Source organism: Dasypus novemcinctus, chromosome 9 (genome assembly GCF_030445035.2).
Source record: "Dasypus novemcinctus isolate mDasNov1 chromosome 9, mDasNov1.1.hap2, whole genome shotgun sequence".
Classification (NCBI taxonomy): Eukaryota; Metazoa; Chordata; class Mammalia; order Cingulata; family Dasypodidae; genus Dasypus; species Dasypus novemcinctus.
In genome coordinates, this window is record NC_080681.1 from 130,040,352 (window position 1) to 130,063,058 (window position 22,707).

At 64.2% G+C, this 22,707-nt stretch overlaps 1 protein-coding gene across 4 annotated transcripts in view; it reads right to left on the bottom strand.

Moving 5' to 3' along the window:
* The window catches only part of PRDM16 (PR/SET domain 16), a 320,281-nt gene that overhangs the window by 157,771 nt on the left and 139,803 nt on the right, over positions 1 to 22,707 (bottom strand). For all 4 annotated transcript variants that reach the window (XM_058304601.2, XM_058304600.2, XM_058304599.2 and 1 more), the window contains exon 3: positions 4,705 to 4,755. In XM_058304601.2, coding sequence (XP_058160584.1) covers positions 4,705 to 4,755 — 51 coding nt within the window. The remainder of the gene's footprint in view (positions 1 to 4,704; positions 4,756 to 22,707) is intronic.

Here is a 22,707-nt window from a genome sequence, read left to right on the forward strand (position 1 = left end):
CCCGCTGTCCCGCGCCGTTTATCCTGTCCCTGTAGGGGGACCCCAGAGGCCTCGGGGCTCCGGTCACCAGAGGCCGAGCCGCCCAGCCTGGCCCCAGGAAACGTCCTCAGGGCAGCCCAGCGGGCCGGGCCGGGGCTCTAACGCCCAAATGATCATCTCACCAATTACCGTAATTCTCCATCAATCATGCTGTTGGGACGGGGCAGGGCTGGGCGCTGGGATGACTTTTATGACCTGTAGCATTTTGTACCTAGTAATAATAACGGGGAGAGATTTATGGACCTCTCAGTGGCCCCTTTCTCAGCAGTCTGCCTTTATTAGCTCAATTTATTTTTGACTCTCCTTCTAACCTCGTTTGTGGTATGGCGACACGGCTCAATTTTTCGAAGCTTCTGAAGAGTCTCCATTTCTGCTCTCCAGTTCTGGGCCCTAGCCCTCCTGATGCAAATTCCTGAGATAGATATATATATATATGTATTTATTTATTTTATTTTATATTATTTTCCCCCAGAGTGTTTGGGGGGAGGAGAAGGAACTCAAAAAAGGAAAAAAGGGGAAAGGTAACTTCTGTTTGCCTTCCGGCCGCAGCGCCCTGCTAACGCGCCCTGCTCTTTCAAGACGCGAGAGAAGGCAAGATAAACTGGACAAAGGAAGGGCCGCAGGGCGCGAACCCTTCTCATATACCGAAGAGATTGAATCAAATTCTTTCAGCTGATACCATCCCCCGGGGGGCCACACTCTTGTTAACGGATAAATCCAAGCCCTCCAGAAAGCCAAAGAATAAATTTAAGCCCTTTGCCAAATGTCTGTCCTATTGGATTTTGATAAGACGGCCATTGAGCCTTAATAATGTCTTCCATCTATTTTCAGCGGGCCCTTAACGTGGCTCTTTATTTGTCCCCAAAGCCTCTTCCCCGGCCTTTCTATTAGAGGCTCCAGCCGGCTCTCCAGGGAGCCGGGGGGAGTGATGGATGGACAACCCGCAGGTGTTTGCTTGCCGGAGCCCCCAGGCTTTCCCTCTAAGTAAACAGAGACTAAATAGAGGGTCTCCTGGAGGGGGCGGCCCACGGCCCGCGCCGCTGCTCGGAGGCGCAGCAGCCGACCTGCGGCCGGAGAGGCTCCGCGCCAGGGGCCGGCGAGGCCCCGAGTGCCCGCGGACCGGGCGTGGGAAGGCAGGGAGGGGGCTGGGCCAGCTGGGTCCCCGCGGCAGCTCCGAAGCTGCCAGGGGGTGTGGGACGGGGGGGCGGAGAGGGGCCTGAGGGGGGCATAAGGTGAAGACGGGGGTGTTTCGAGGGACGATGATGGAGGAACGCAGGGACCGGTGGGTGGGGGACAGGGGTCAAGGGGTCCATGGCAACATAGCCCCCGGCTCTGACCCCTGGTGGTGAATCTGCCCCTTGTGGGGCAGGACCAAGCCTGGTGCCCCTCACAGGCTGTGGCTGATGTCACGCCAAAGGGAGTCCCACCCCATGTCCACCCCTGCCCCAGGGTCCTGGGTTCCAGTCCTGCCTTCCAGTCCAGGGTTCCAAGCCTGGGTTCCAACCTTGGGTTCTAATCCTGGATTCTATCCTAGTTTCTAAACCTGGTTTCTAATCCTGGATGCTAATCCTGGCCTATAATGCTGGATTCCAATAATGGGTTCTAATCCTGGGTTCTAATTTTAGGATCTAATCTTGAGTTCTAATCTGGATTCTAATCCTGGGTTCGAATACTGTGTTCCAACGCTGAGTTCTAATCCTGGGTTCTAATGCTGGATTCCAATCCTGGGTTCTAATCTTAGGATCTAATTCTGAGTTCTAATCCTGGGTTCCAATTCTGGGCTCTAATCCTGGGCTCTAATCCAGGGTCCCAATCCTGGATTCTAATGCTGAATTCCAATCCTGGGTTCTAAATGGGGATGTCTGGTGCCACCAGGCTTTGGGGCTCGGTCCCCCGTGTAAACGCTGGGTAGGTAGTATGTCCACAGTTCCTGGGCGCTCTAACATTTAAGATTTATAACCATGACTTTCCCACCAATCGTATCACATTTTCTGTTTCTCATCAGTCAGTCCACTGATTGAATTAATTCACTTTCGTCACATTTCACTGAAGCAGATAAAGAAGCAGGACCGGATCCTCATACAGAAGGAATAACCGAGTTCAGAGATGCCAACTGGCCACCCCGGGCGCTTGGCTCTTAAAGGCTGCCGACTGCACACGCTCTGCGATGCTGGGTCCCGTCAGCCATACGCAAAAACCCCAAACAGGAAGCACATCAATGAGAGCGTCTTTGTCCCATTTCCAAGGAATTCAGTGACGCAGCCGTAGAACAGCACACGCTCCCGGTAGCAATTAGGCATTTTAGAAACGCATTTCTCCCGCGCAGCCGTAAGTCCCATGGCTCCTCACAGGGCCTGTTCTCTTGGGAAAGAAGGTCAAGCAGGGCCCCCGTTTACTGGACAGCAACCTGCTTCCTTTTGACAATAGCCTCCGCCCCCCGCATCTCCCACAGTGTCTGGGGATTTTGGGGTCCAGGTGTATGCACCAGCATTCGGCTTTCACTTGACCCCCCAGCGGGGGCACCCTGGGAATCAGTGGGTCACCGGGAGGTGGGTGCAGCTTCTCAGTCTGGCGAGCCATGCGGACCCCTGCCCGGGCAGCCCGCTGTCTGGACGTGGTGGAGGAGAGGTGCTGCTGGGAGACAGCGGCGAGCCTGGCCCTGGGGCGGCCCCAACCACCCCTGTGACCCGGGGGACACCCTGCTGTGTCCCCGCCCCGTGGGCTGGCCCCCAGGGTCCTGCCCCCTGCGTTCCTGGGCGCCCCAGGGCCTGCGTTAGGTGGGACGGGGCCGCAAAGTCGCCCGATTCACGCGAGCCAATGGTCCACGGGCCCTGGACGACCCCTGGACAGTGCCACACGATGACCCCCAAATCACAAAACCCCGCCCCTCCCAGAGCACCGCGCGCACGCCCGCGCCCGCGCCTGTCCTTCCAGTCTAGCTGCCCCTTCACAGCCCATTCTATGGACCGTTGACCTCTTTCCCATCTGCCTTGACCTTTGTCCTCAACTGCCCACCATAGACTCATCTCGTCCTCAGCTCCCACAGGAACACATCAGGGAGGACGCCCTGCCCACCGGCAGGTGCCAGGGACGTGTCTGTGGCGGCAAAGTGGAGGTTTCCTGTTCCCTCCAGGAGCCGAGAGACTGGAAAACCGGCTGCAGCCTTGCAGGAGGAAGTGAAAGGCTGCAGTTCTCAGAAATATGGAAGAGCTGCTTAAAGTCGTTTCTGCATTTTATCTTCTAAGAAAACGTGGATTTGTTTCAAGAGGGCAGGAAAGGAGCAAGGGGACAATGGACCAGCCTTGGGGCCTGCGTCACGGTGCGCTCTGACAGTCGTAAGGAGGACAACCGCGGCCCGGACGCCTCGTCCTTGTCTGCGCGGGTAAGAGGCCCCTGAGGCCAGAAGCACGGCCGCGTGGCACGGAGCCGCGCCGGGTAAGTTCACCCCGTGCCCGTGGCTGCTGCCCGATGTCACTCTCTGTTTAGAAATGCCTCCCGTCACAGAGTGTTCTCCAAAACATCTCCGCGGTTAACCTGGTAAGAAGTGGCGGGTCCCCTCCCCGTCCGCCACGGAGAGGCCTGCCCAGGTGGACCTGCTCAGACCACCTGAGCTGGACCCCCGGCAAGGCTTGACCCCTGGCAAAGTGCCCACGTCCTCTCGGCCGTGGCGCCGGGAAGGGGCGTTTACGGAGACTCGATGCTCAGCTCAAGCCCCGGCTTGCCCTACCTGAAAGGCCGGCGGTGCTCCTTAAGCACCTATTCTGAGTCGAAAAACCCAATTGAGACTTTGACATTAAGAAAACAGCACTTGACAGGCAGGGGATGACTCAGCGCCGATTCAGAGCTCGAGCCTCCCGGGCTGCGCCCCTTGACGCGGCCGCGCACGTTCTAATTAAACGTAGTCTCTCCACGTTGGCTCGTGGAGCTCTTAAGCAAGGATGCCAGGCGAGGGAATGCTATTCTAATTGTAGGAAAATCCAGAATGATAGATAGGTGACTGCGTGTGCGCGCGCGTGTGCCTGCGTGTGGATGCCGCGCTCCACCCGGGCAGGGAGCGCAAGTTTTGGGGCGCTGCCCTGGCCCCGGCGCCTTCCCCAGCGGTGTGGACAGGAGCTCTGTTGTCCGAGGGCAGCCCTGCCCGGGCTGCGGAGTCTCCGGCCCGTTCCGCTCCCTGGATCTCTCAGAGCTCAGGTTTGCTCCCCGGCTGTCGCCCGCCATCAGCACATCTTTCACCCTCATGGTCTGCTTACTCAGCGCGGTGCGTGAGCCTTCTTTGGGAGCTATTAGTACAGCCAAAACCTTCCTTGAATCTGCAGCCAGTTCCCCAGCCCCCGCTGTATTCTTTTCGTGGGAGACTCCAGTGAAGATAGTTAAAGAAACACGACCTGAGCTTATGTAATTCTAATGTGGCTGCCCGGCCCGAGCAGAGCGTCTCCTCCGTTCTCAAGAGCTGGATGGTTCAGTGGCGGACTCCCCCCCCCGCCCCGACACGGTACAACTCAGCATTGTTCTAACTGCTTACGAATTATTGTTCCCTGCAGGATCTGCCTGCTGATTGCCCACGGGCTGCAGGGCCACCCGTGCCAGCTGTGTGCCTGGGCACTAGAACCCGCAGGGCCATCCAACCGGGACGGACAGAAGAAAGCACGAAACGAGCTGCCCTACCTTTTTGGCGCAGCTCTCCTGTGACGACATTTCTGTATCCGTCAGTATTTGCTGCAAAATAATTTTGAAAGGGGTTGTTAGTTGCTGACAAAATGTTCTCGAGCCACAGTGGGTGATACACGGGGGCAGAGGCGAAGGTTCCGAGGTGACAGGGACGCGCCCGCGGCTTCTACGCCGTGGGGACACGGGCTCTGCCCGTGGCTGGGCCCCTCACCCCGCGAGGCGTCGCGCCCGCTGGGGGCCAGGTGAAGAGGCCGGAGCCGAGGGTAGAGCCGGCTGGAGACCCCGCGGGGGGGCCAGGGAGGCTCGTCCGCAAGAAGCAGCGCCGAGGGCGGCGGTGAGGCCGTGGCGGGTGGGCAGGACACCATCCTCGTGGCCTCTGAGTCCACAGGGGCCCGGCAGCAGCCCAGGGTAGGGTCTGTCCTGTCCCCGGGGCAGCAGGGCAGAGGCGCGGCCCCCTCCCTCCGGGGGCTTACAGCCCTGCTTGGGAGGTGGGCTCGGACAAGCGGTCAAGCCAGGTCCGCAAGGGAGAGCAGTGAGGAGGCAGGCGATGGGGCGGGCGTGGGCCAGAGCCCGGGGGGGCACAGCCGCCGGTGGGAGGGCGGCCCCATGCCAGGCGCTGCCTGCTGTCTCCTCGGCCTGCCTTTCGACGACATCCCTGACCTCCTAAGGGAGGGACATCCCTCCAGGACTCCGAGAGGCGTCCCCGCAAAGGAAAGCAGCGATGCGCCAACGGCCTGGGGCCGCCCTGACAGGGTCCCAGCAGCCAGTGCCGGGAACCCTGCGGACCCTCCGCTGCCTAGCCCACCACCTCGGGGGCTTCGCTGGGCAGAGGGAGAAGGCGGCAGCTCTTCTGGATCCTTCTGCCCTGACAGCTTCGCCGCGGAGCTTTCCTGCCTCAACCCAAGGCGCTGCAGCGTCAGGCCGGCTTCTTCTCTGGACAGCCGGCAAGTCCCCGGGCGGGCGGGGGCCCTGTAAGTGCCACCAACTGCCCGAGCAGCCGGTGCACTGGATTTCCTCTTCCAGACCGAAAGTGCTGCGCATCGACTCGGGTACCTAAACCAGCACGTTGTTCCCGTAAGACTCTAAATCACGACTGAAACTAATGTTTAAAAGATAAGATGAGAAACGGTGTCAAAACCAAGAGTTTCCCTTCTCCTCTCCCCAAAGCACACAATTGCTTTCAGCAACGACCAGCCTTGGGCCCAGGGCGCCGGCCGGTGCCCCCCCGGCCAGGTGGGGGGACGGGCGCTGCACCCCAAAGCCCCGGCTGATCGGCCCGGCTCAGCTGGGCTAGCGACAGGCTGTTTTTTAAACGTCGAGCACCCTAACCCATGAGGACTTCTGCTTCTTCAAAGGAGTCTAAAGCTGTGGTTTGGCGAGTGCGGTGCACGTGCCACGATGATGAGGGAGGTTGTTGGTGTGGGAGGACTGGGGGGGTGGGGGGTGTACGGGAACCTCATCTTTTTTAATGTAACATTTTTTTTGAGATGTATATATCTTCAAAAAGTACAATTTACAAGAATGATGTGGTGGGGGGTGGGGAGTGGGGTATATGGGGACCTCTCATGTTTTTTGTTTTTTTATGTTTTTTAATGTAAGCTTCCTTATGATCTATGAAGTTTAATTAAAAAATTAATTAATTAAAGAGAGGAAAAAATACAATAAAAGTGTGGCTTGGGAAGTGGCTGTCAGTGAAAAGAGAGCAGGGGACGGAGAAGGATGAGCCCCAGAAGAGAGCAGGGACGTTCCCAGGAGGGAATTGGCTATGGCCACGGCCACGGCCACGGCCCTCGAGAACCAAGCCTCAGGCGCTGGCGGCTGAGTTTGTCCAGTGGACAGGGCCCACCTGTGTTCCAGAAAGGGCCACCGCGTCCCCGTGCCCCAGGACCCCCTATGTGGGGAGGTCAGAGGCACCTGTGTGGAGGGCAGACTGCCCGGCCGCCTCGGACACTACCCCCCAGCACGGCTCGAGCCCTCCGTCACCAGCGCACATGCTGGTGCCCACTGCCGCATGTCCCGCGTCCCCTCGGCCGGGCGGCACCTGCCAGTGGACGGCCTCCGCCCTCAGGAGAAAACCACGCTTTGGTTTCCAGAGGCGCCTCAGCGTTCTGCGTGGCCCCGGGGCCCCGTCTGGCCGCGATGAAGATGCTGACCACCCGGCTGGACCAGGAGGGTGCCTTGCACCTGGGTGGCCGCGCCCCACACTTCTCACGCCTTCTCCACCGAGCCGCTCAAAAGAGGGGCCCCCCGCCCACCTTGCGGCAGGGACATCTGCGCCGCAAGGGCCCGGTGGCGCACCGTGTCCAGTCGCCCCGGGGGCGGCGGGGGCCGTGCCTGGGGAGGGGAGCTCCTGGGACATGGTTCTGCAAAGCCCCTGAGCGAGTGACAAGCGCGTCAAGAGACACGACAGAAGCCCGGGGCGCAGCGTGCACACCGGCATGCCGGCTGCTTACTTTCCCACGGCGGCGGATCGCCACGCGCTTACGTAAATGGCAGTATTGTCACCAGTTGTGGGCGCCCAGAGGAGCTGCCTCTGGACGGGGAGAAGGCAGTCACCCCTCATCGCCGCAGGGAGGGCCGCAGGGAGGGCCAGCCTGCCTTCCCGCGGCGGGGGGCTTTGGGGCTGGAGCTCTCCCAGGGCCACTGACGCCGCTGATCCCCTTGCATCCCCTATGGGGGCCCTGGCGGGTAGCCGCCTCCCTCCTCTCGCTCCTGCCACCTTTCAGGTCGCTGAGCCTCGGCTCCGGCTCTGGGGGCCCACAGCCCCTGCCCCCCGACCCCACTCAGCAGAGGTAGTGGCCGAGCGGCCGTGGACAGCAGGCTCGAGGTTTGCAGCGCTCGTCCGGGTGCATTTCAATCCCAAGAGCCCGGTGCATTTCAGGACGCAGCTATTATCACCCGGCACTTCACGGATGGGGGTCGGGGGTCCCCACAGGTAAGTGACCCACTCCCAGCTGCACATCCTGCAGGGGCAAGGGGTGATTTATTCTTCTCCGAAGATTCCAGAAGCTACATCCTGGAAATGACACAAGGCGTGGCTCTTACGAATTGCGGATCGGAGCCGAGACACAGCAGGGGTCTTGAGGAGGGGGGCTCGGCAGCCCCCCGTGGAGGGGAGTCAGCCGGGCTGTGCCCTGCTGGCCCAGACAGAAACCAGGGGGCCCCCCTCTCCACGGAGCAGGGAGGCAGGGCTGCTCCGGGGGGCACAGGCTGTGCTGCAGTGGCCGCTAGTGTCCCTGTGGTGGGGGCCCGGGCTGGGGTCTGTGGGCTGGCGGCCAGCGGCATCACCCTCCCTTTAGTCCCTGGGCCCGAGGCCTGCGCAGCCCCCCGCTCCTGCACAGTCCTCCTGCTTCTCAGGCCCGCATGGGCCGCTCCCCGTCCACCTCTGGGTGAAAAGTGGCAAGAGGACGCCTTCCTCCGAGCAGCCCTCGCCTGCTCTGGGCTGCCCCTCCACCCTGCTGGCCACCGACCAGGTCCAGGAGCCAGCAGCCCTGGGCGGGGGCTGCCAGGACCACTGGCCCGCGTCAGAGGGCGAGAAGCAGCCCCCTGGGGTGGAGCGTCCCGTGAGCACCGGCACTTCGAGGCCCTTCTCGCCCTTTCCGGAAGTGTCCGGCATCCAGATGGCGTGTGGAGACACGTCCCCTCCAGGCCACGAGGCTGCCCCCGTCAGGTGGGCGCGACAGCGGAGCTCCGGGGCCCTCGTGGCTCTTTCCTTGTCCTTCCCGTCTGGGAACCTGAGCTGCCGCGAGTTTCGCTGGACCCGCCGAGGCCAGGAGGAACCGGTTTCCGCGTCTGCACCTGCTGCCACCTGGCGTGGACGGGGCGGCGTGGGATTAAGCCTGACCCTCTGTGCCCCCTCCCCAAGAAGCCAGCACGGAGCCGTCACGGACGTTCCTTTACGTGAACTGAGTTTGCTTTACTTGAGCGTCTTTACGGTGACCTTTAAGAAGCGGTGCTCTCTTGCAGAGGGACGGTTTGAGTTGCTTTCCAGGGCCCCCGGTCCCCGCCACGTCGTGGGCCTGCCCTTGATTTTGTGTCTTGGCAGGTATGCATTTCATTAACTCGGCCTCGTCACCCACCGCTGACCTCGGCTGGAAAAAAACGCCCCACGTGCTCCTGGAGTTGCTCAGCCCTTGCTTTCCTCCAGCCAAGGCCTCCGCTCTGCTGAAAACTCTCTTTATTTTGCCAGCCTGCCCCCGGCACACGCATCGCTGGCCTGCCGAGCGTTGGCAGTGGCCTTCGAGGCTCCGGCCCCATCTCCGCACCCTGGCAGAAGTATTAGGTGTGTTTTGATTGAGCCTTTTGGACCAAAAAATAGAGGTTTGCCCTCCCAACATTTAGCCTCTCACTCGGGCATTGGTGCCAGGACTTAGCGAAGTGGAGCTGGTCAAAACATCTTTTTTGACTCTTAGCATAAATACCCTCTGTTCTCCAAAGGATCAGCACAGAGCACACACAGCCGCACGCGCGCGCCGCTCGGGGCCCTGGCGTGCCCCCCGGGGCTGCGCTTCCTGTCCCGGTGCCACAAACACGTCCCAGGTTTTCCTCCCTTCGAGACAACCTGAGAGCCGCCTGCGGAGGACACGCGGCTGAGCTCGGGCCTGGGGCGGCTCCAGGGCTCGAGCGAGCAGGCCTGGGCCCCGCGCGGGGAGGAGGCCGCGGTGGCGAGGCCGCCGGATGCTCGGCTTCATCCACCCGTGCCCTTGGCCTAGCAGAGGCCGTCTCGGTCTAACCGTGGCTGCTCTTGTCAATTTTTGAAGTCACTTTTCTGGCCCCAGGATGTGCGTCTGAGTCTAGAACCTGCTAAGGGCGGACCCCACGGCCCCTGCCCCAGGAGGCGCCCTACGGGGCGGGCAGCTGGTCTGGCTTGGCCACTCGGGCTTGCCATAAGGGCGGAGGCCCTGAGAGCTGGGTGGAGACCCCCCCTGCCGCAGTCCCAGGCCATGCTCTGGGCCCCTCGGCGAGACCTGTGGTCCCCAGGGGTCTAGGGAGCTGCTGGACATGCAGGGTCCAAGCGGAGGTGCCGAGCCGGCGGCTGGGAAGGCCTGTGGTCAGCTGCTTGGCCGCCACGCGCCTGCCCTCTTGGGAGCGTGTGAGGCAGGCCCGCGAGGCTGAGGTGCTGGGACCAGACCTCACGGGGCCGTCCTTGGAAAGGGGCGTCCGTCCCCCAGGCCTCTGTCTGCTCACACACCACACCTTTACAGAACAACTCTCATCCTGCGTTTTCTCTCCAAATCAAAGCCCCGCAACCACCACCCGCTGCCCTGGCGTCGACGCTGCACAGAGGTGGTGGGCGCAGACACGGCGAGGATGCGGTGACAGCGGCAGGTGACCTGCTGGGGCAGCCCACGTGGGCTGGGGCCCGTCCAGGCCCGTGGGCGCAGGCCCCTGGCTTCTCACAGCGGCTGCCACAAGGCAGGAACCGCCACCATCCCGCGTCGCAGGCAGCAGCGCGGCTCCGAGCCCAAGGCGGAGGGCGAAGGTCAGCAGGTCCAAGCGGCAGAGCCAGCTCTGCTCTGCCACCCCGAAGCTGAGCGGGGCGGGAGCGGGAGGCCGGTGGCCACGAGGAGCCTGGCGCCACCCTCCGCGCGGGTCTCCCGCCGGCCCCTGCCAGGACTCTCCGTGCCCAGGGCCAGGCCCCGCCGGCCCGTGCAGCTCTGGGCGGGGTTCCGCTGGCGGCCCCGACAGGCACCGCGGAGCTTGGTTAGTCACTGGCTGACCCAGCCCTGGCTCCAGGAGCGCAGGCTCCGCGGAGTTGACACAAACTCTTGAGCTCTCAACTGGGAGTGGGAGGGTATTTATTTATTTTCTGCTTTTAAAAAACCGGCTTGGCCATGTCGGAGCTACAGAAACGATTTTTTAAAGGCCTTTGGACGCCATTTTAAGCTTTCATGCCTGAACAGATAGTTCTCAGTTCTTTCCAGGGAGACCCGGCCAGCCAGCGAGTCTCTCTCTCTCCCCCTGTTTACTCAGGAGAGGGAGAGGACCCCGGCTCCTCCAGAGAGCCCACCCGAGGCCCTGGGGGCTCCCCTCGCGTTTGCATTCCTGTCCCATGCCCCGGCCCCTTCGCCTCCCCTTCCCAGAGTCATCGCCCAGCCTGCAGCCCAGAGCCTCAGCCGTGGAGAAGCCCAGTGTGTGTGACGCGAGCAGGTCCCTGCGCGCTGGAGACTTTTGAGGCTCAGGAGAGGACACGGGCCGCCCGGCCTTGGGAGACGGCGTGAGGACAGGGAGCGCCGTGCCCCAGCCGGCCTCCCCAGGGTCTCCCCACGGGGAGGGGCTTCGGCTCGCCGGCATCCCTCCTGACCCACCTTCAGCGCACCGGGCCTTTGGCTTCGTGCTGGCCACAGGCCTAGCCACGCCTGGACGGTCTTCTCCCTGCACTGGCACAAACCCAAATCTGGGCATGGTTTGCCCACTCTCAGATGTTCCAAGGACAATCTGTCCACCGGCAGTTCCCTGTCCACAGGACCCACACCCCTTTGCCTGGGCGCCTTGCCCAGAGAGGAGGCCTCGCACTTACAGGGCGAATGATTAAATGAATAAATACAGGGAGAATGAATGAACGAATGAATGCAGGGAGAATGAATGAATGAATACAGGGCAAATGAATGAGTGAACACAGAGTGAGTGAATGAATGAATACAAAGAGAATGAATGAATGAATGAATGAATGAATACAGGGCAAATGAAAGAGTAAATGAATACAGGGTGAGTGAATGAATGAATACAGGATGAATGAATGAATGAATGATGAATACGGGACAAATGAATGAATGAAACAGTGAATACAGGGAGAATGAATGAATGAATAGAGAGTGAATGAATGAATACAGGGCAAAACAATGAGTAAATGAATACAGGGTGAGTGAATAAATGAGACAGTGAATACAAGGAGAAGGAATGAATGAATAATGAATATAGGACAAATGAATGAATACAGGGTGAATGAATGAAACAATACAGGGAGAATGAATGAATGAATACAGGGAGAATGAATGAATGAATACAGGATGAATCAATGAATGAATGAATACAAGGTGAATGAATGAATACAAGGTGAATGAATACAAGGTGAAAGAATGAAACGGAGAATGAATGAATGAAACAATGAATACAGGGAGAAGGAACGAATGAATTTAGGGTGAATGAATGAATGGCTTCCCAGGCCTCTCTGCTTTGGTTCTGAGGTCTCCAATCTTTCCCAAGTCCCCTGAGGCCAAGCTTCAACTCCCCCTGGAACCTCATTTAATGAGCAGCTATTGAGTACCTTCTGCATACGCTGCCTGGGGAGCAGCTCCTTGGGAGACACAAAAAAAGGGGGAGCTGCCCTGGAGCTGCGGCCTCAGGTGAAGCCCACTCCCCTTTCAAGAGAGTATAAACCTTCAAAAAATGTGCTTGCTGCAGGCGACGGAGCGGGGGCCAGGCGAGAGGGGCCCCGGGCCCGGCAGAGGCTTTGGGGCGGGAGGAGGCGGGGGGGGGGGGGGGGCCATGCAGGGGGCCCCAGGGCTGGGCTGAGTTTCCCAAGGACGAGGGGCGTGGTGGTGGGTGTCCCTGAAGGCCAGGCTGCGGGTGGTGAGCGGCGCTGACGCTGCGGCAAGGCTGGCGGGGGGTGGAGGGCGGGCGTGGAGCTGAGGCAGGTGGCAGAGCTGGAGCCGGCCAGGCCAGGAGCTGGGCTGCCAAGGGCTGGCCATGGCCCTGTGGGTGGCCAGGGCAGGGCCAGCGGGTGCTTGGGGGTTCCCTGGCGCTGGTGCGCTGAGAACGTGGCGAGAGCCCGTGAGGACGGACGGTGGCCATCCTCTTCCCACGTGGGGGCGGCTTGAGAGGGACAGGAACCTCTCCTCGGCGTAGCCCTAGGGAGGCAGGAAGCAGCTGCCCCTGGTGGCCCAGGCCCCGATGGCAGCTCCAGAGGGGCGGCGCAGCCCCTTACAAAGGACCATCGGGCAGACGCCACCCCGGCCCTGCACAACACCCCGCCAGCACAGGCCCTTACGGAGCTCGGCATAAACGCGGGGCACGGAGAGGCTCCCCCCGAGCATGGGGTCCACCGCCATGGCATCCCACATGCCCCTGCCCACACAGCGGGGCCCCCGGGTGCTCCCGGCGCGAGGCAGGCGGGGCGCCCGCGACGAGGCTTGGCCCTCCTTCCGCGCCTGATCGACGGGCCATGGGCAGAGCGGGGCGGGGCCCGGGTGGCCGCCCTCCCTGGGCTGCAGCTGCCTGGGGTGGGGGGTCTGCAAGGCCCCCGCTCTCCCTGGACACCACCCCCTGCCCCCAGAGAGGAAAGGGAGCCGGCCCGGTCCTTCCCAGCCTTTCGGAATGCTCGGGCCGTTCCATCCGAGGCTTGAGTGGGTGGTCTGGAGGCCGGTCGTCCCGCCCGTGGACCCCGGGGGGTCCTGTTCACCGGCCAGCCTAGAAGCCGCCAGCACGTTCCCAGCAGCCCCCTGGGGCTCCGTGGTGGGTGACTGCAGCTGCCCGCCTCCCCTTCCTCCTTCAAGGGGCAGAGCGCATGCCGGTGGGGGCGAGTGGGGGTGTGGGGCGGCGCGGCAGGGGCCCGGGGCTGAACGCCCCCGTCCCCGAGGAGACGCGCGTCCAGCGTCCCTCCAGCCCTCCCTCGGTGGACGGCCTCCTCCTGCTTCCGGAAGATTGATTTCCCCGGAGGAAGTGGCCGTAAATCGTGGCCGTGTGGGTGAGGGTGGCACTTCCAATCAATGACTCATGACGAGCCATAACTTTCAGCTTTGCAAAGTGACGCTCCAGTGAGTCCCGGGCTTTGCAGTATCCAGCCCTGGATGACACCGGCGCCCTGGAATCCAGGAGAAAGTTCCGCGGGGCTGTCGGGGCCTGATCCGGGCCGGGCCTTGGGAAGGCGCAGCCCCCCCCGCTGGTCCTCGGGGGGACCTGCCCTGGCTGAGTCGCCCGGGGGGGTGGACGGCAGGAAACCCCACCTTCTCCTGTGCCGGAAACCGGGTATGGGCGGAGGGTTTTGGAAAGCCGGTGACCCTGTCGAGACGGCCACGTGCGACCGCCCCGCCCACCGCTGCCTCTCCCTGTCCTCTGTAAATGTTCACAGGGCCCCTCGCAGCCTGCGCCAACGGGGCACGCTTGCTCCTAGGCCCCCCGAGCTGCGCCCGCCGGCCTGCCTTCCCCTACTGGGTCCTACGTCTCCTAAGGCAGGGGTCCCCAAGGCACTGTGGGCCCCCCAGCCGGTAACCCCCGAGCTTGTAGTCCCCTGAGCCGTGCCCCGAGCCAGTAGCCCCGAGTCAGTACCCCCTGAGCTGGTAACCCCTGAGCCAGTATCCCCCAAGCTTGTACCCCCCCAAGCCAGTACCCCTGAGCCTGTACCCCACAAACTTGTACCTCTACAAGCTGTACCCCTGAGCTTGTATCTCCCCGTGCCAGTACCCCTTGAGCTGGTACCTTCTGAGCTGGTAACCCCCAAGCCAGGATCCCCTAAGTGGGTGCCCCAAAGCTTGCACCCCGACCTTCAATGCCCCCGTACCAGTACCTCCTGAGCCAGGACCTCCTGAGCTCGTACCCCCCGAGGCAGCACCCCTCGAGCTGGTACCCCTGACAGGTACCCCCAAGCTGGTAATCCCCTGAGCTTGGAGCCCCCGAAACAGTACCCCGAGCCTGCAGTCGTGGGCCCAGGAGGCGTTGGCGTGCGAGCACATGGTGGGCGGTGGGTGAACCAGGAGTCCCTCCAGGGGGCCCTCACTGGGCAGCGCCCGGGGGAAGGGCACACCTGAGACCCCGGGAGGGAAGGGGACAGGCCCTGCCTCCAGCAGCTCGTGACCGATGCACCCAGGGTGGGCAGCGGCCCTGTCCTGGGGGCTTGGGCCCTGTGCCCAGGGCTGGCTACCTGTGGTCACCGCCACTCCTGCTGCTGCTGGGCCCTGGAGGACAGGCTGGACTGTCACAGAGGGACGTCTCCGGCCAGTGGCTGGAGAGCAGCTCCGTCTGCCCCTGCCTCGGGGCGAGCGGCCGGCCAGCGAGCCATGGGGGAGCCGACGCTATCTGAGAAGCTCCAGGTGGAGGCAGCTTGACCATTGATGCCGGGGCCACGGAGGTGGCCACGAGGTGACCAGGAGGTAGCCAGGAGGTGGCAAGGAGGTGGCGAGGAGGTGACAAGGAGTTGGCCAGAAGGTGACCAGAAGGTGGCAAGGAGGTGACCAGGAGGTGACCAGGAGGCGGCCAGGAGGTGGTGAGGAGATAGCCAGGAGGTGGCGAGGAGGTGACCAGGAGGTGGCCAGGAGGTGGCCAGGAAGTGGCCAGGAGGTGGCCAGGAGGTGGCCAGAAGGTGACCAGGAGGTGGCCAGGAGGCGGCCAGGGGGTGGCGAGGAGGTGGCCAGAAGGTGACCAGGAGGTGGCCAGGAGGTGGCCAGGAGGTGGCCAGAAGGTGACCAGGAGGTGGCCAGGAGGTGACCAGGCAGTGGCCAGGAGGTGGCCAGAAGGTGACCAGGAGGTGACCAGGAGGTGACCAGGCAGTGGCCAGGAGGTGGCCAGGAGGTCAGCTCCCCGACGGACGGCTGTGCCGGCAGCCCTGCAAGGCAGGGGATGACCCTCCACTGCCCAGGACCATCTGGGGTTAGCTCTGGAAGCCCCCATCCTGGGAGCCCCTGCGTTGGGTCACCTACTGGAGGGGAGACCCCAAGGCCTCCCCCGTCGGCGGGGGTGTGTGTCTCAGGAGGAGGCTTCGGAGGAGGACACCCCCGGCGCGGCTGCGGGCCCAGGCTCGGAGCTCCCGTTTCCTTCCGCAAGGCGGACCCCGCCTCAGGCACCCCAGGATGACTTCACCCGCAAACGCCAGGAGGCGGCCTGTCCAGCAAAGTCCCCCTTCCCGCGTGGGCAGCCGGCTCGGGGGCTCTCACCTTGACCACGCTGGAGGCCACGGCACGTTTGCCGTGCGCTGAGCGACCGTGGGCAGGGCCGGCCCCGCGTGGGCTGGCGGCTTTGTGCCCTGATCCCGGTTCCCTGGAGGTGCCCCCAGGGGCGGGGCCACCGCGGCCTCCACCCCCCACTGGCTTCACCCGCACTGAGCTCTGCCCACCGCCCACCCAGAGGGGGGCTCCCCGACTCAGGTCTGAAGACGCCCCCGCCCGAGCACGTGTGGGAAACCGAGGGAGGGGCGCCGGGCCAGGGGACCCTGCGGTGCCTCCCGGGGGGCCGTGCCCTCCACAGTGGGGGGGCTGAGCCTCCCGTCCAGCTGCTGGCTCTCCAAGGACACTTGGCCTTCATTCTCAGGCCCTTCCAGGCGCAGCGGCGACCTTGATCTCGCCACGTCCCGCGCTCACAGGAGCCGTTTGTCTCAATGATCCTCGGTGACCCACAGCCAACAGGGGGCCGCCCCCCGCTTGGCCGCACACCGGCGGCAGCGCCTGGATTCCAGGCCTGGGGGCTCCGGGCCACGCTGACGCCCTGGTGCTCCTCGGACGAGCTCCCCCGTGAGCCCCGTGCGCCGTGGCTGGGGCACCCTCAGGCAAGGGCGCTGTGCAGGGTGTGGTTTTGGCTGGCAGCGCTTTCTGGGGACCGGCCGCCACGCCCCGTGTTGTTCTCACGGTCGTGGACTCCATCTGCTCGCCTGCAAACCCCGCCGCCCCCTCACGTCTGCGCCCCGCCAACGCGCCAGCCAGTGAGGTCGGAAGTGCAGGGGTTTGTGTTCCTGACGGCAAGTGAACAGTCACGGCCCGCGCCAGTGTGCTCCACCACGGCGTCACCGGGGGCCTGGCTCACTCCCACAGCGACACCCCCCCAGGGACGAGAAGGCCGGGGCACAGAGAGGTCGAGAAATGCATCCACGTCACACAGGCGGGAGCAGCAGAGCGGGGAACCCGGCAGGGCACGTGCAGTGATGGGGCGTCCACCAAGCGGGTTCCTTCTGGGGGCACGTGTGGAGGGGTCCCAGCAGAGGGGCGGGGAGAGGCAAGGGTCTGCGCTTGCCCCCCGCGGGACTGTTTTCAATCCGCAGGTGGGAGCAGTGCGGGGTCCGGGGAGGGGCCATCTCGGTCCCAACTGCCGTGCTGAGACCTCCATGCCTGGGGCGGCGGGGGCAGGGGCCACCAGACGAGCCCGCCCACCTTCTTAAGACCCCCAGCGCCAGGAGCAGCTGTGCCCAGGAATTCTGAGCTGATCCGCCGTGGAAACGGGCAGTCTCGGCCTCCTGCGGCCACCACGCAATGCCGCTGCGGCTCCCAGCCGGGGCCCGGACTTGCTTTTGGGGGGCACAGGGAAGCGGCAAGGCTCGGCCCCGGGAGAGGCTGTGCAGCCGCGCCCCCTCCCCGTGCACTGCCTCTGCTCTGCAAGCCCCCTACGTGCCCTCCCGCCCTCCAGACCTTCCTGAGCCCGGTGGGCTGTGCAGCGCAGCCCACCAGCCTGCCCGCTGCGACGGACGAGGGGAAGCCATCTGCCCACGTGGGGCTGGCTGGCCACCCCACCTCCCCATGTCCCTGCAGCTCGGGGCGAGGCCGGGGCGCGTGGGGGAACCCCTGTTTGGAGCCCCCCCAGCACGGCTTCCCTTTGCCGACCCCTAGAGCCTGGAACCCCCGACGGCTGCACGTGTGGTGGGGGAGGACGCCAACCCAGCTGGGGAAACAGAGGCCAAGGGCAACCTCCCCTGGCTTTGGCAACCAGAGCCCACGTCGCGGTGGCGTGAAGATGGGGTACCCGTCTTCGGGATTGCCAAGGTGCCCGGGTCAAAGCCATCTCGCTGGGGTGAACCCGCTGACGAGGGCGGCGTGAGACAGGCACATGGAAGCTCCAGGCGCAGAAGTGCGAGTGCGCCTCGGGCCGCGCGTGGGCTGACGTTTTTAATGGGTCGTGAGATAAACGACTAAAGTGGGAAGAGTGGCGGGGGGGATGGGGTCCTCCCGGCCTGAAATCCCTCCTTCCAGGCCTTTCCGGAAGCACGATGAGGGCCTGGGGGATGGGCGGGGTGCAGGTGCACCCTCTGCCCACGCGAACGGAGATTCCGCGAGGCTGGGGCTTCACAGCCTTGGCCCGCACCGTGGCCACGGTGCCATCACTCCGGGTGGTGGACGGAACCATCCGGAAGCGGCTTGTCCGGCCCGCGCAGGCACAGATGAGAGAAGCAGCGGGGCGCCCGGATCACCTGCTCTCGGAGCCAGCTGCGGAGACGGCCTCGGCTGGCACCCCGTGGAGAGCGGCTGCTCAGCGGCAGCCGCCCACGGGGAGGGGACGGTGTGGGACGGGGAGCATCTCGCGCCCGCCCTGCCCAGTTTGTTTTCCCACGAGAAGCAGCTCCTAGAACGCCCCTGGCCTGCCTGGCTCCCCACCCCCACCCCGGGCAGGCCTGGCGCTGGGTCCAGGGACGACGGTGGGGGCAGAACTCCCCCCAGCGCCAGGCTGAGGAGCTCGTCCCCGATGTCGGGGGGCACAGTGTCATGTGAGGCGACCCCAGGGGACTCAGAAATCCATGCCCTTGCCTCCGCCCCGGAGGGCAGCTGGGCCACCGGGAACGAGGTGGCCAGTTGTTGCCATGGCCAGGCCGGGCTCACGCGACCCTCAGAGCTCGGCCCCGGGAGGGGGCTTTGGGTTCTGCCCGAAACGCCCCCTGGGGACTAGTGGCATCAGGGGTCGGGCGCCCGCCGTGGGTGTCTGGGGAGACACAGGAGGCCCGCGCAGCGTTCACGAAAAGGGGACATGATCCCGGCGGACGGCGCCTGCTGCCCGGCCCCTGAGCGCGGCGAGCTCCCGTCCCACTGCTCAGCGCGCTCCACACGTCACCGCCACTGAGCGGTCACCTTGGCTGTGACCCGCGCCCTCTGCAGCCCAAGCCCCTGCCCTGCGGGGGATAAACGCCCCGAGCCGTGGGCACGAGGCCCTCGCGTCCCTCCCCAGTGGGCCTCAGCTCCAGGAGCAGCACCAGGGCAGCTTCCTGTCCAAGCGGCAGGCGGGGCCGGAAACAAGCTCCCTCCAGCGCGCCCCACCCCGTGGCCTGGAGCTCCCGTGGGAAGGTGGGTGTGCGCTCTGGTTCTCACCGGCCACGTGGCGTGGCTGTTGCTTTAACACAAGGTCGCCGTCTGCCCAGGGATGGGTGGGGGGAAATGACCCCCTTAGAGTCCTTCCACAGGGTCTCGAGACGGGCAGGGGCTCCCCAGGAGGGGCGGCGGCCTCTGTGCGCCCCCAAGCCGCCCCCGGCTGTGGGCGCGTCCTGGGTGAGCGCAGTCGCTGGAAGCGTGGGCTGCTCGGCGGGGCGAAGGCGGCCCCCTCCGTCCCCGGGTGCAGCCTCCTCAGCTGTCTGGACCCCTCTGAGACTCCCAGACTGGCCCTAGAAGCGGGCGCAGCCACGCACGCAGAGCCACGGAACCAGACGGATGAGGGACACCTGGACACGGCTGGATTTTTAAGGACCCACTCTCCGAGCTGGGAGACGGGCGTCTCAGGGGCGCGATTTATTTTCTCTTCCCCAAAGATCGCAAAGAAAGCTGAAGCCCCTGACTGCGTGCCGCAGGGGCCGTGGCATCTGCCCAGGGGGAGTGGGCAGCAGGTACCGCACCCAGATGGGGCGGGGCGGACAAACTGGGAGAGCCCAGCTCTGTGCTAGCCCCGGGCGCTGGTGGGGGGTAAAGCGTGGGCGGGCAAAGGAAGAGACACAGGGTCTGAGAAGCAGGAATGGGTGGACGTGCTGCCCGACAGGGCAGGCACCTTGGTGGGGTGGGCATCCTGTGGGGCAGGCACCCTGGCGGGGCGGGCACCCTGGTAGGTTGTGCACCCTGGGGGGCAGGCACCCCAGTGGGGCAGGCACCCGGGCGGGGACACCCCGAGGTCCTCAGGGGTATTAGAGACACTCGGAGGCCTGGGGCGAGACGACGGCCCCTCCTGTGGCCCTTCTGCCCGTCTTGAGCTCTTTCAGCTGGGGAGACCCTCCCTCAGGCTGGCCCCCGGCTTCCTCTGGGCCACGGGAAGTCCCCGGCGCTTCTGGGGGAGGCTGGGACGCTCTTTCCCTCTCCGACCTCTGCGCCTTCTGTGGGGTCTGGGTATTAATTACGCCACATTCGAGTACGTAACAAATAGCGTCCGCTCGGGGCGGGGGGCTGCGTGGGGTTTGCAGATCCCCCGGGTGAAAATCAACGCAGGAAACCTCCGTGTGGTGTTTCCTCTTGGAGCCCCACGCACGCGGCATTTCATTCGTCACGAGCGAGCGCGCACCTCTGCTCTGAGACTGTGAGGAAAGCCGCTGGCCTGTGACCTCGAGTAGGGGAGGGGAACGAGAGGCGGACGCCTGAGAAAGCTGCTTTCCTCGTCAAGCCACCCGTGTGCCGGCAGACCCGGCCGGCAGCTTTCCCGAGACCCTCGCTGCCCTCCAGGCTCTCTCCGGGAGGGAGGCGGCTGTCGCCGGGGGTCTGGCTGGGGACGCCCTTTGCAAGGGGATGGTCCCAGGGGTGACCCCAGAGCTGCCACTTCTCTGGGAGCATCTGGGGACCGGTGACGTTTGTCTTGAAAATCTCATTGTCCCCGATGGAAAAAATGCTTAGAGGTGAAACATGAGACGCGGGAAGCCCCGGAGAAGACGCCCCGTGAGGGCCGGACGTGCCCGTGCTCGGGTGTCGTTTTCGGCGTGGAAGCGACGGAGCCGGAGGCCGGGCGCTCAGAGCCCACCGCTGACCGTGGGTGCCCCTCACCGCCCACATACGGGAGCCGGGCCCACGCGGGGGCTCCAGCTGCCCCGCACAGACGCTCCGCTTTTTTCCCAACATCCTAAAAGTGGGTGAATGCGTTGAGAGCCGTGAGCGTACAGCCGGGGCCTCCGGAGCGTCGGGTCCGATCCCGGGCCCACATCCCCCACGTCCCGGCCTCGGCCGTCGGAGGGGACCACAGGCCGGGCCTGCGCGGTCCGCGGGCTCGCGGCGTCTTGCTTCCGACGCCCCGAGCGCCTCGGCTCGGCAGCTCCGTGCCCGAGAGGCACCGCAATCTTTCTACACAATTTTCCAGCTCAGTTGGCTGCGGCCCGTGCAGGTCAAGGAGCTCTCCCGGGGTCACTGCGTAAAACAGCAGAGACTCTCGCCTCGGGACAGGACGCGGGACTCCGGCCTCCGCTCCAAGTCGCTTAGCCACAGGCTCCCCCATAAATAACAGGGATAACAGGACTTGGTCCTCTCTTAGCGTCCAGGCTCGCGCCACGGCCACCGGGCTTGCGGCGGCGCCGTCCCTGCGGGGCGGGGCGAGGTCAGGCGGCAGTCGCAGGGGGCTGCGGGGTCGGGGCGCGGGGGCCCAGGAAGGCACTGATCTGTAACGGACGCCCAAGAGGAGCTGGAAGCACGCGCGACGTGCGTGACCGGCCGCAGATCCTTCATTGTGGCCGTTATTAGCCCATTATTAAACTTATGAATCGCCTCTTTCACAGCCGCGCCTGTCCCTCAGTGCTTTATTAGCTGACATTAACCAATCCAATTAGCCAAAGACACTGGATTTGTGTAATTAGTAATTTGAAGCTTTGTTCTCGCCTGGCCTTGGAGAGAAAAGGCATTGAGTGTTGATTAGAGCACCAGGCCACACAATCAGGGGACTTGCCGGAACCTGCCGGAACCTTCTGGCTCCCCTGCATCCCCGAGCAGAGCACGAGGCTGCGGCGTTGAGGCACCCGGTCTTGCCGGGACGCGGAGGGGCTCGTGCTGGCGGCGTGTCAGCGCGTCCACCCGCCTCCCGGTGCCTCCGCAGCCGCCGAGCCCTCGGACGTCAGGAGGGGAAACGTTCGTTTTCATTATAAACTTCGCGGCGAGGATCCTTGTTATTAAACGCTCTGAGCCGGATTCCGCAGAAAATATCAGAATCCAACTTTGGGTATCGGCGGCCCTTTTTTCTTTCTTTTTTTTTTTCTAATCACATGCCAAAAGGAACGGTATAGGGAAGCCGCCCCGGGCAGGGGGCGTCTGTCTGTGAAGGCGCAGTCAGGACTGGGGGCTCCAGGGCGGCCGTGGTGGGGGGCGCCCCAGATAAAGGCCAGCAAGCGGCTGCGAGGCCTGAGGCACGCGTCCACGGCACCCCAGGGTGGCCCCACTCTCGGGTTCCCACCACGCTCCAAGGCCGCGGCCCAGGAAGGAAACGGCGTCTCGGCGTTCGTTCCGCTCGGAGACGCCAGATGCCGCTGGTTTGTCGGGCGGTGGGGCAGCCCCGCGGGTCTGACCCGACGCCTTGGCCCTTCCCGGGTCAGCAAAACCACGGCCAGGCAGGCCGGGGGCCCTCGCCGCCGCCTGGCCCCGGGCAGGAAGGAAGTGAGGGGTTCGGACGGAGCCGGCGTCTCGTCCCACCCAGGTGACCTCGAATGCCCGCCTGCCCGAGGGCGCGTCCAAAGCTGGGGGCGAGGCTCTCCCGCCGCGCCCCGGGTCGTGCCCGTTCCAGTCTCAGGCCCCTCGCTGTCGCTGCCAGCGGCAGAGAACGGGAACAACGGCAGGCTGGGCGACTTGTCCCTAGGGACACGGGCGGGCGCAGGGGCCGCCCCCGCCGGCCCCAGGTCTGCCCCAGGTCGTCCCCATCTGGAGGTCCGTCGTGGGACCCCGCCTCCGGAGCAGCCCCGGGGCCCAGGCAGCGCGCAGACGTGGCCGCAGTGGCCCTTCCAGCGCCCGTTTTCACCGGGCCTGCGCCGGCTCTCGGGAGCCTTGCTTGTTTTTTTCCATTCCACACCAAAACAAAGTTAGAATTCCTCAGCCCCGGAGCCGCAGCTCTTATCTGATCCGCTGTGCTTTCCCTTCCCTGAGTGTGCACTCGCACGCACACACAGAGGCATGCACGCACACGTGATCGGCGCACACGCGGAAGACGTCCTCCCGTCTGTGGCCTTCGCGGGGGGCTGCGCGGGGGCGGCCCGAGCCCGGCCCGCTGGACCGTCCACCGACAGGAGGAGCGGCGGGGCCCCCGGGGGCAGGACCAGGGGAGGGGACCTGGGTGCAAACATCTCAGAAACCTTCTCAAAATATTTGGGTTTGTCAAAATCCCAAACCGCCGTTTGCCAGGCACTCTTCCCGCTAGTGTTTGAGCCCGCGGGTA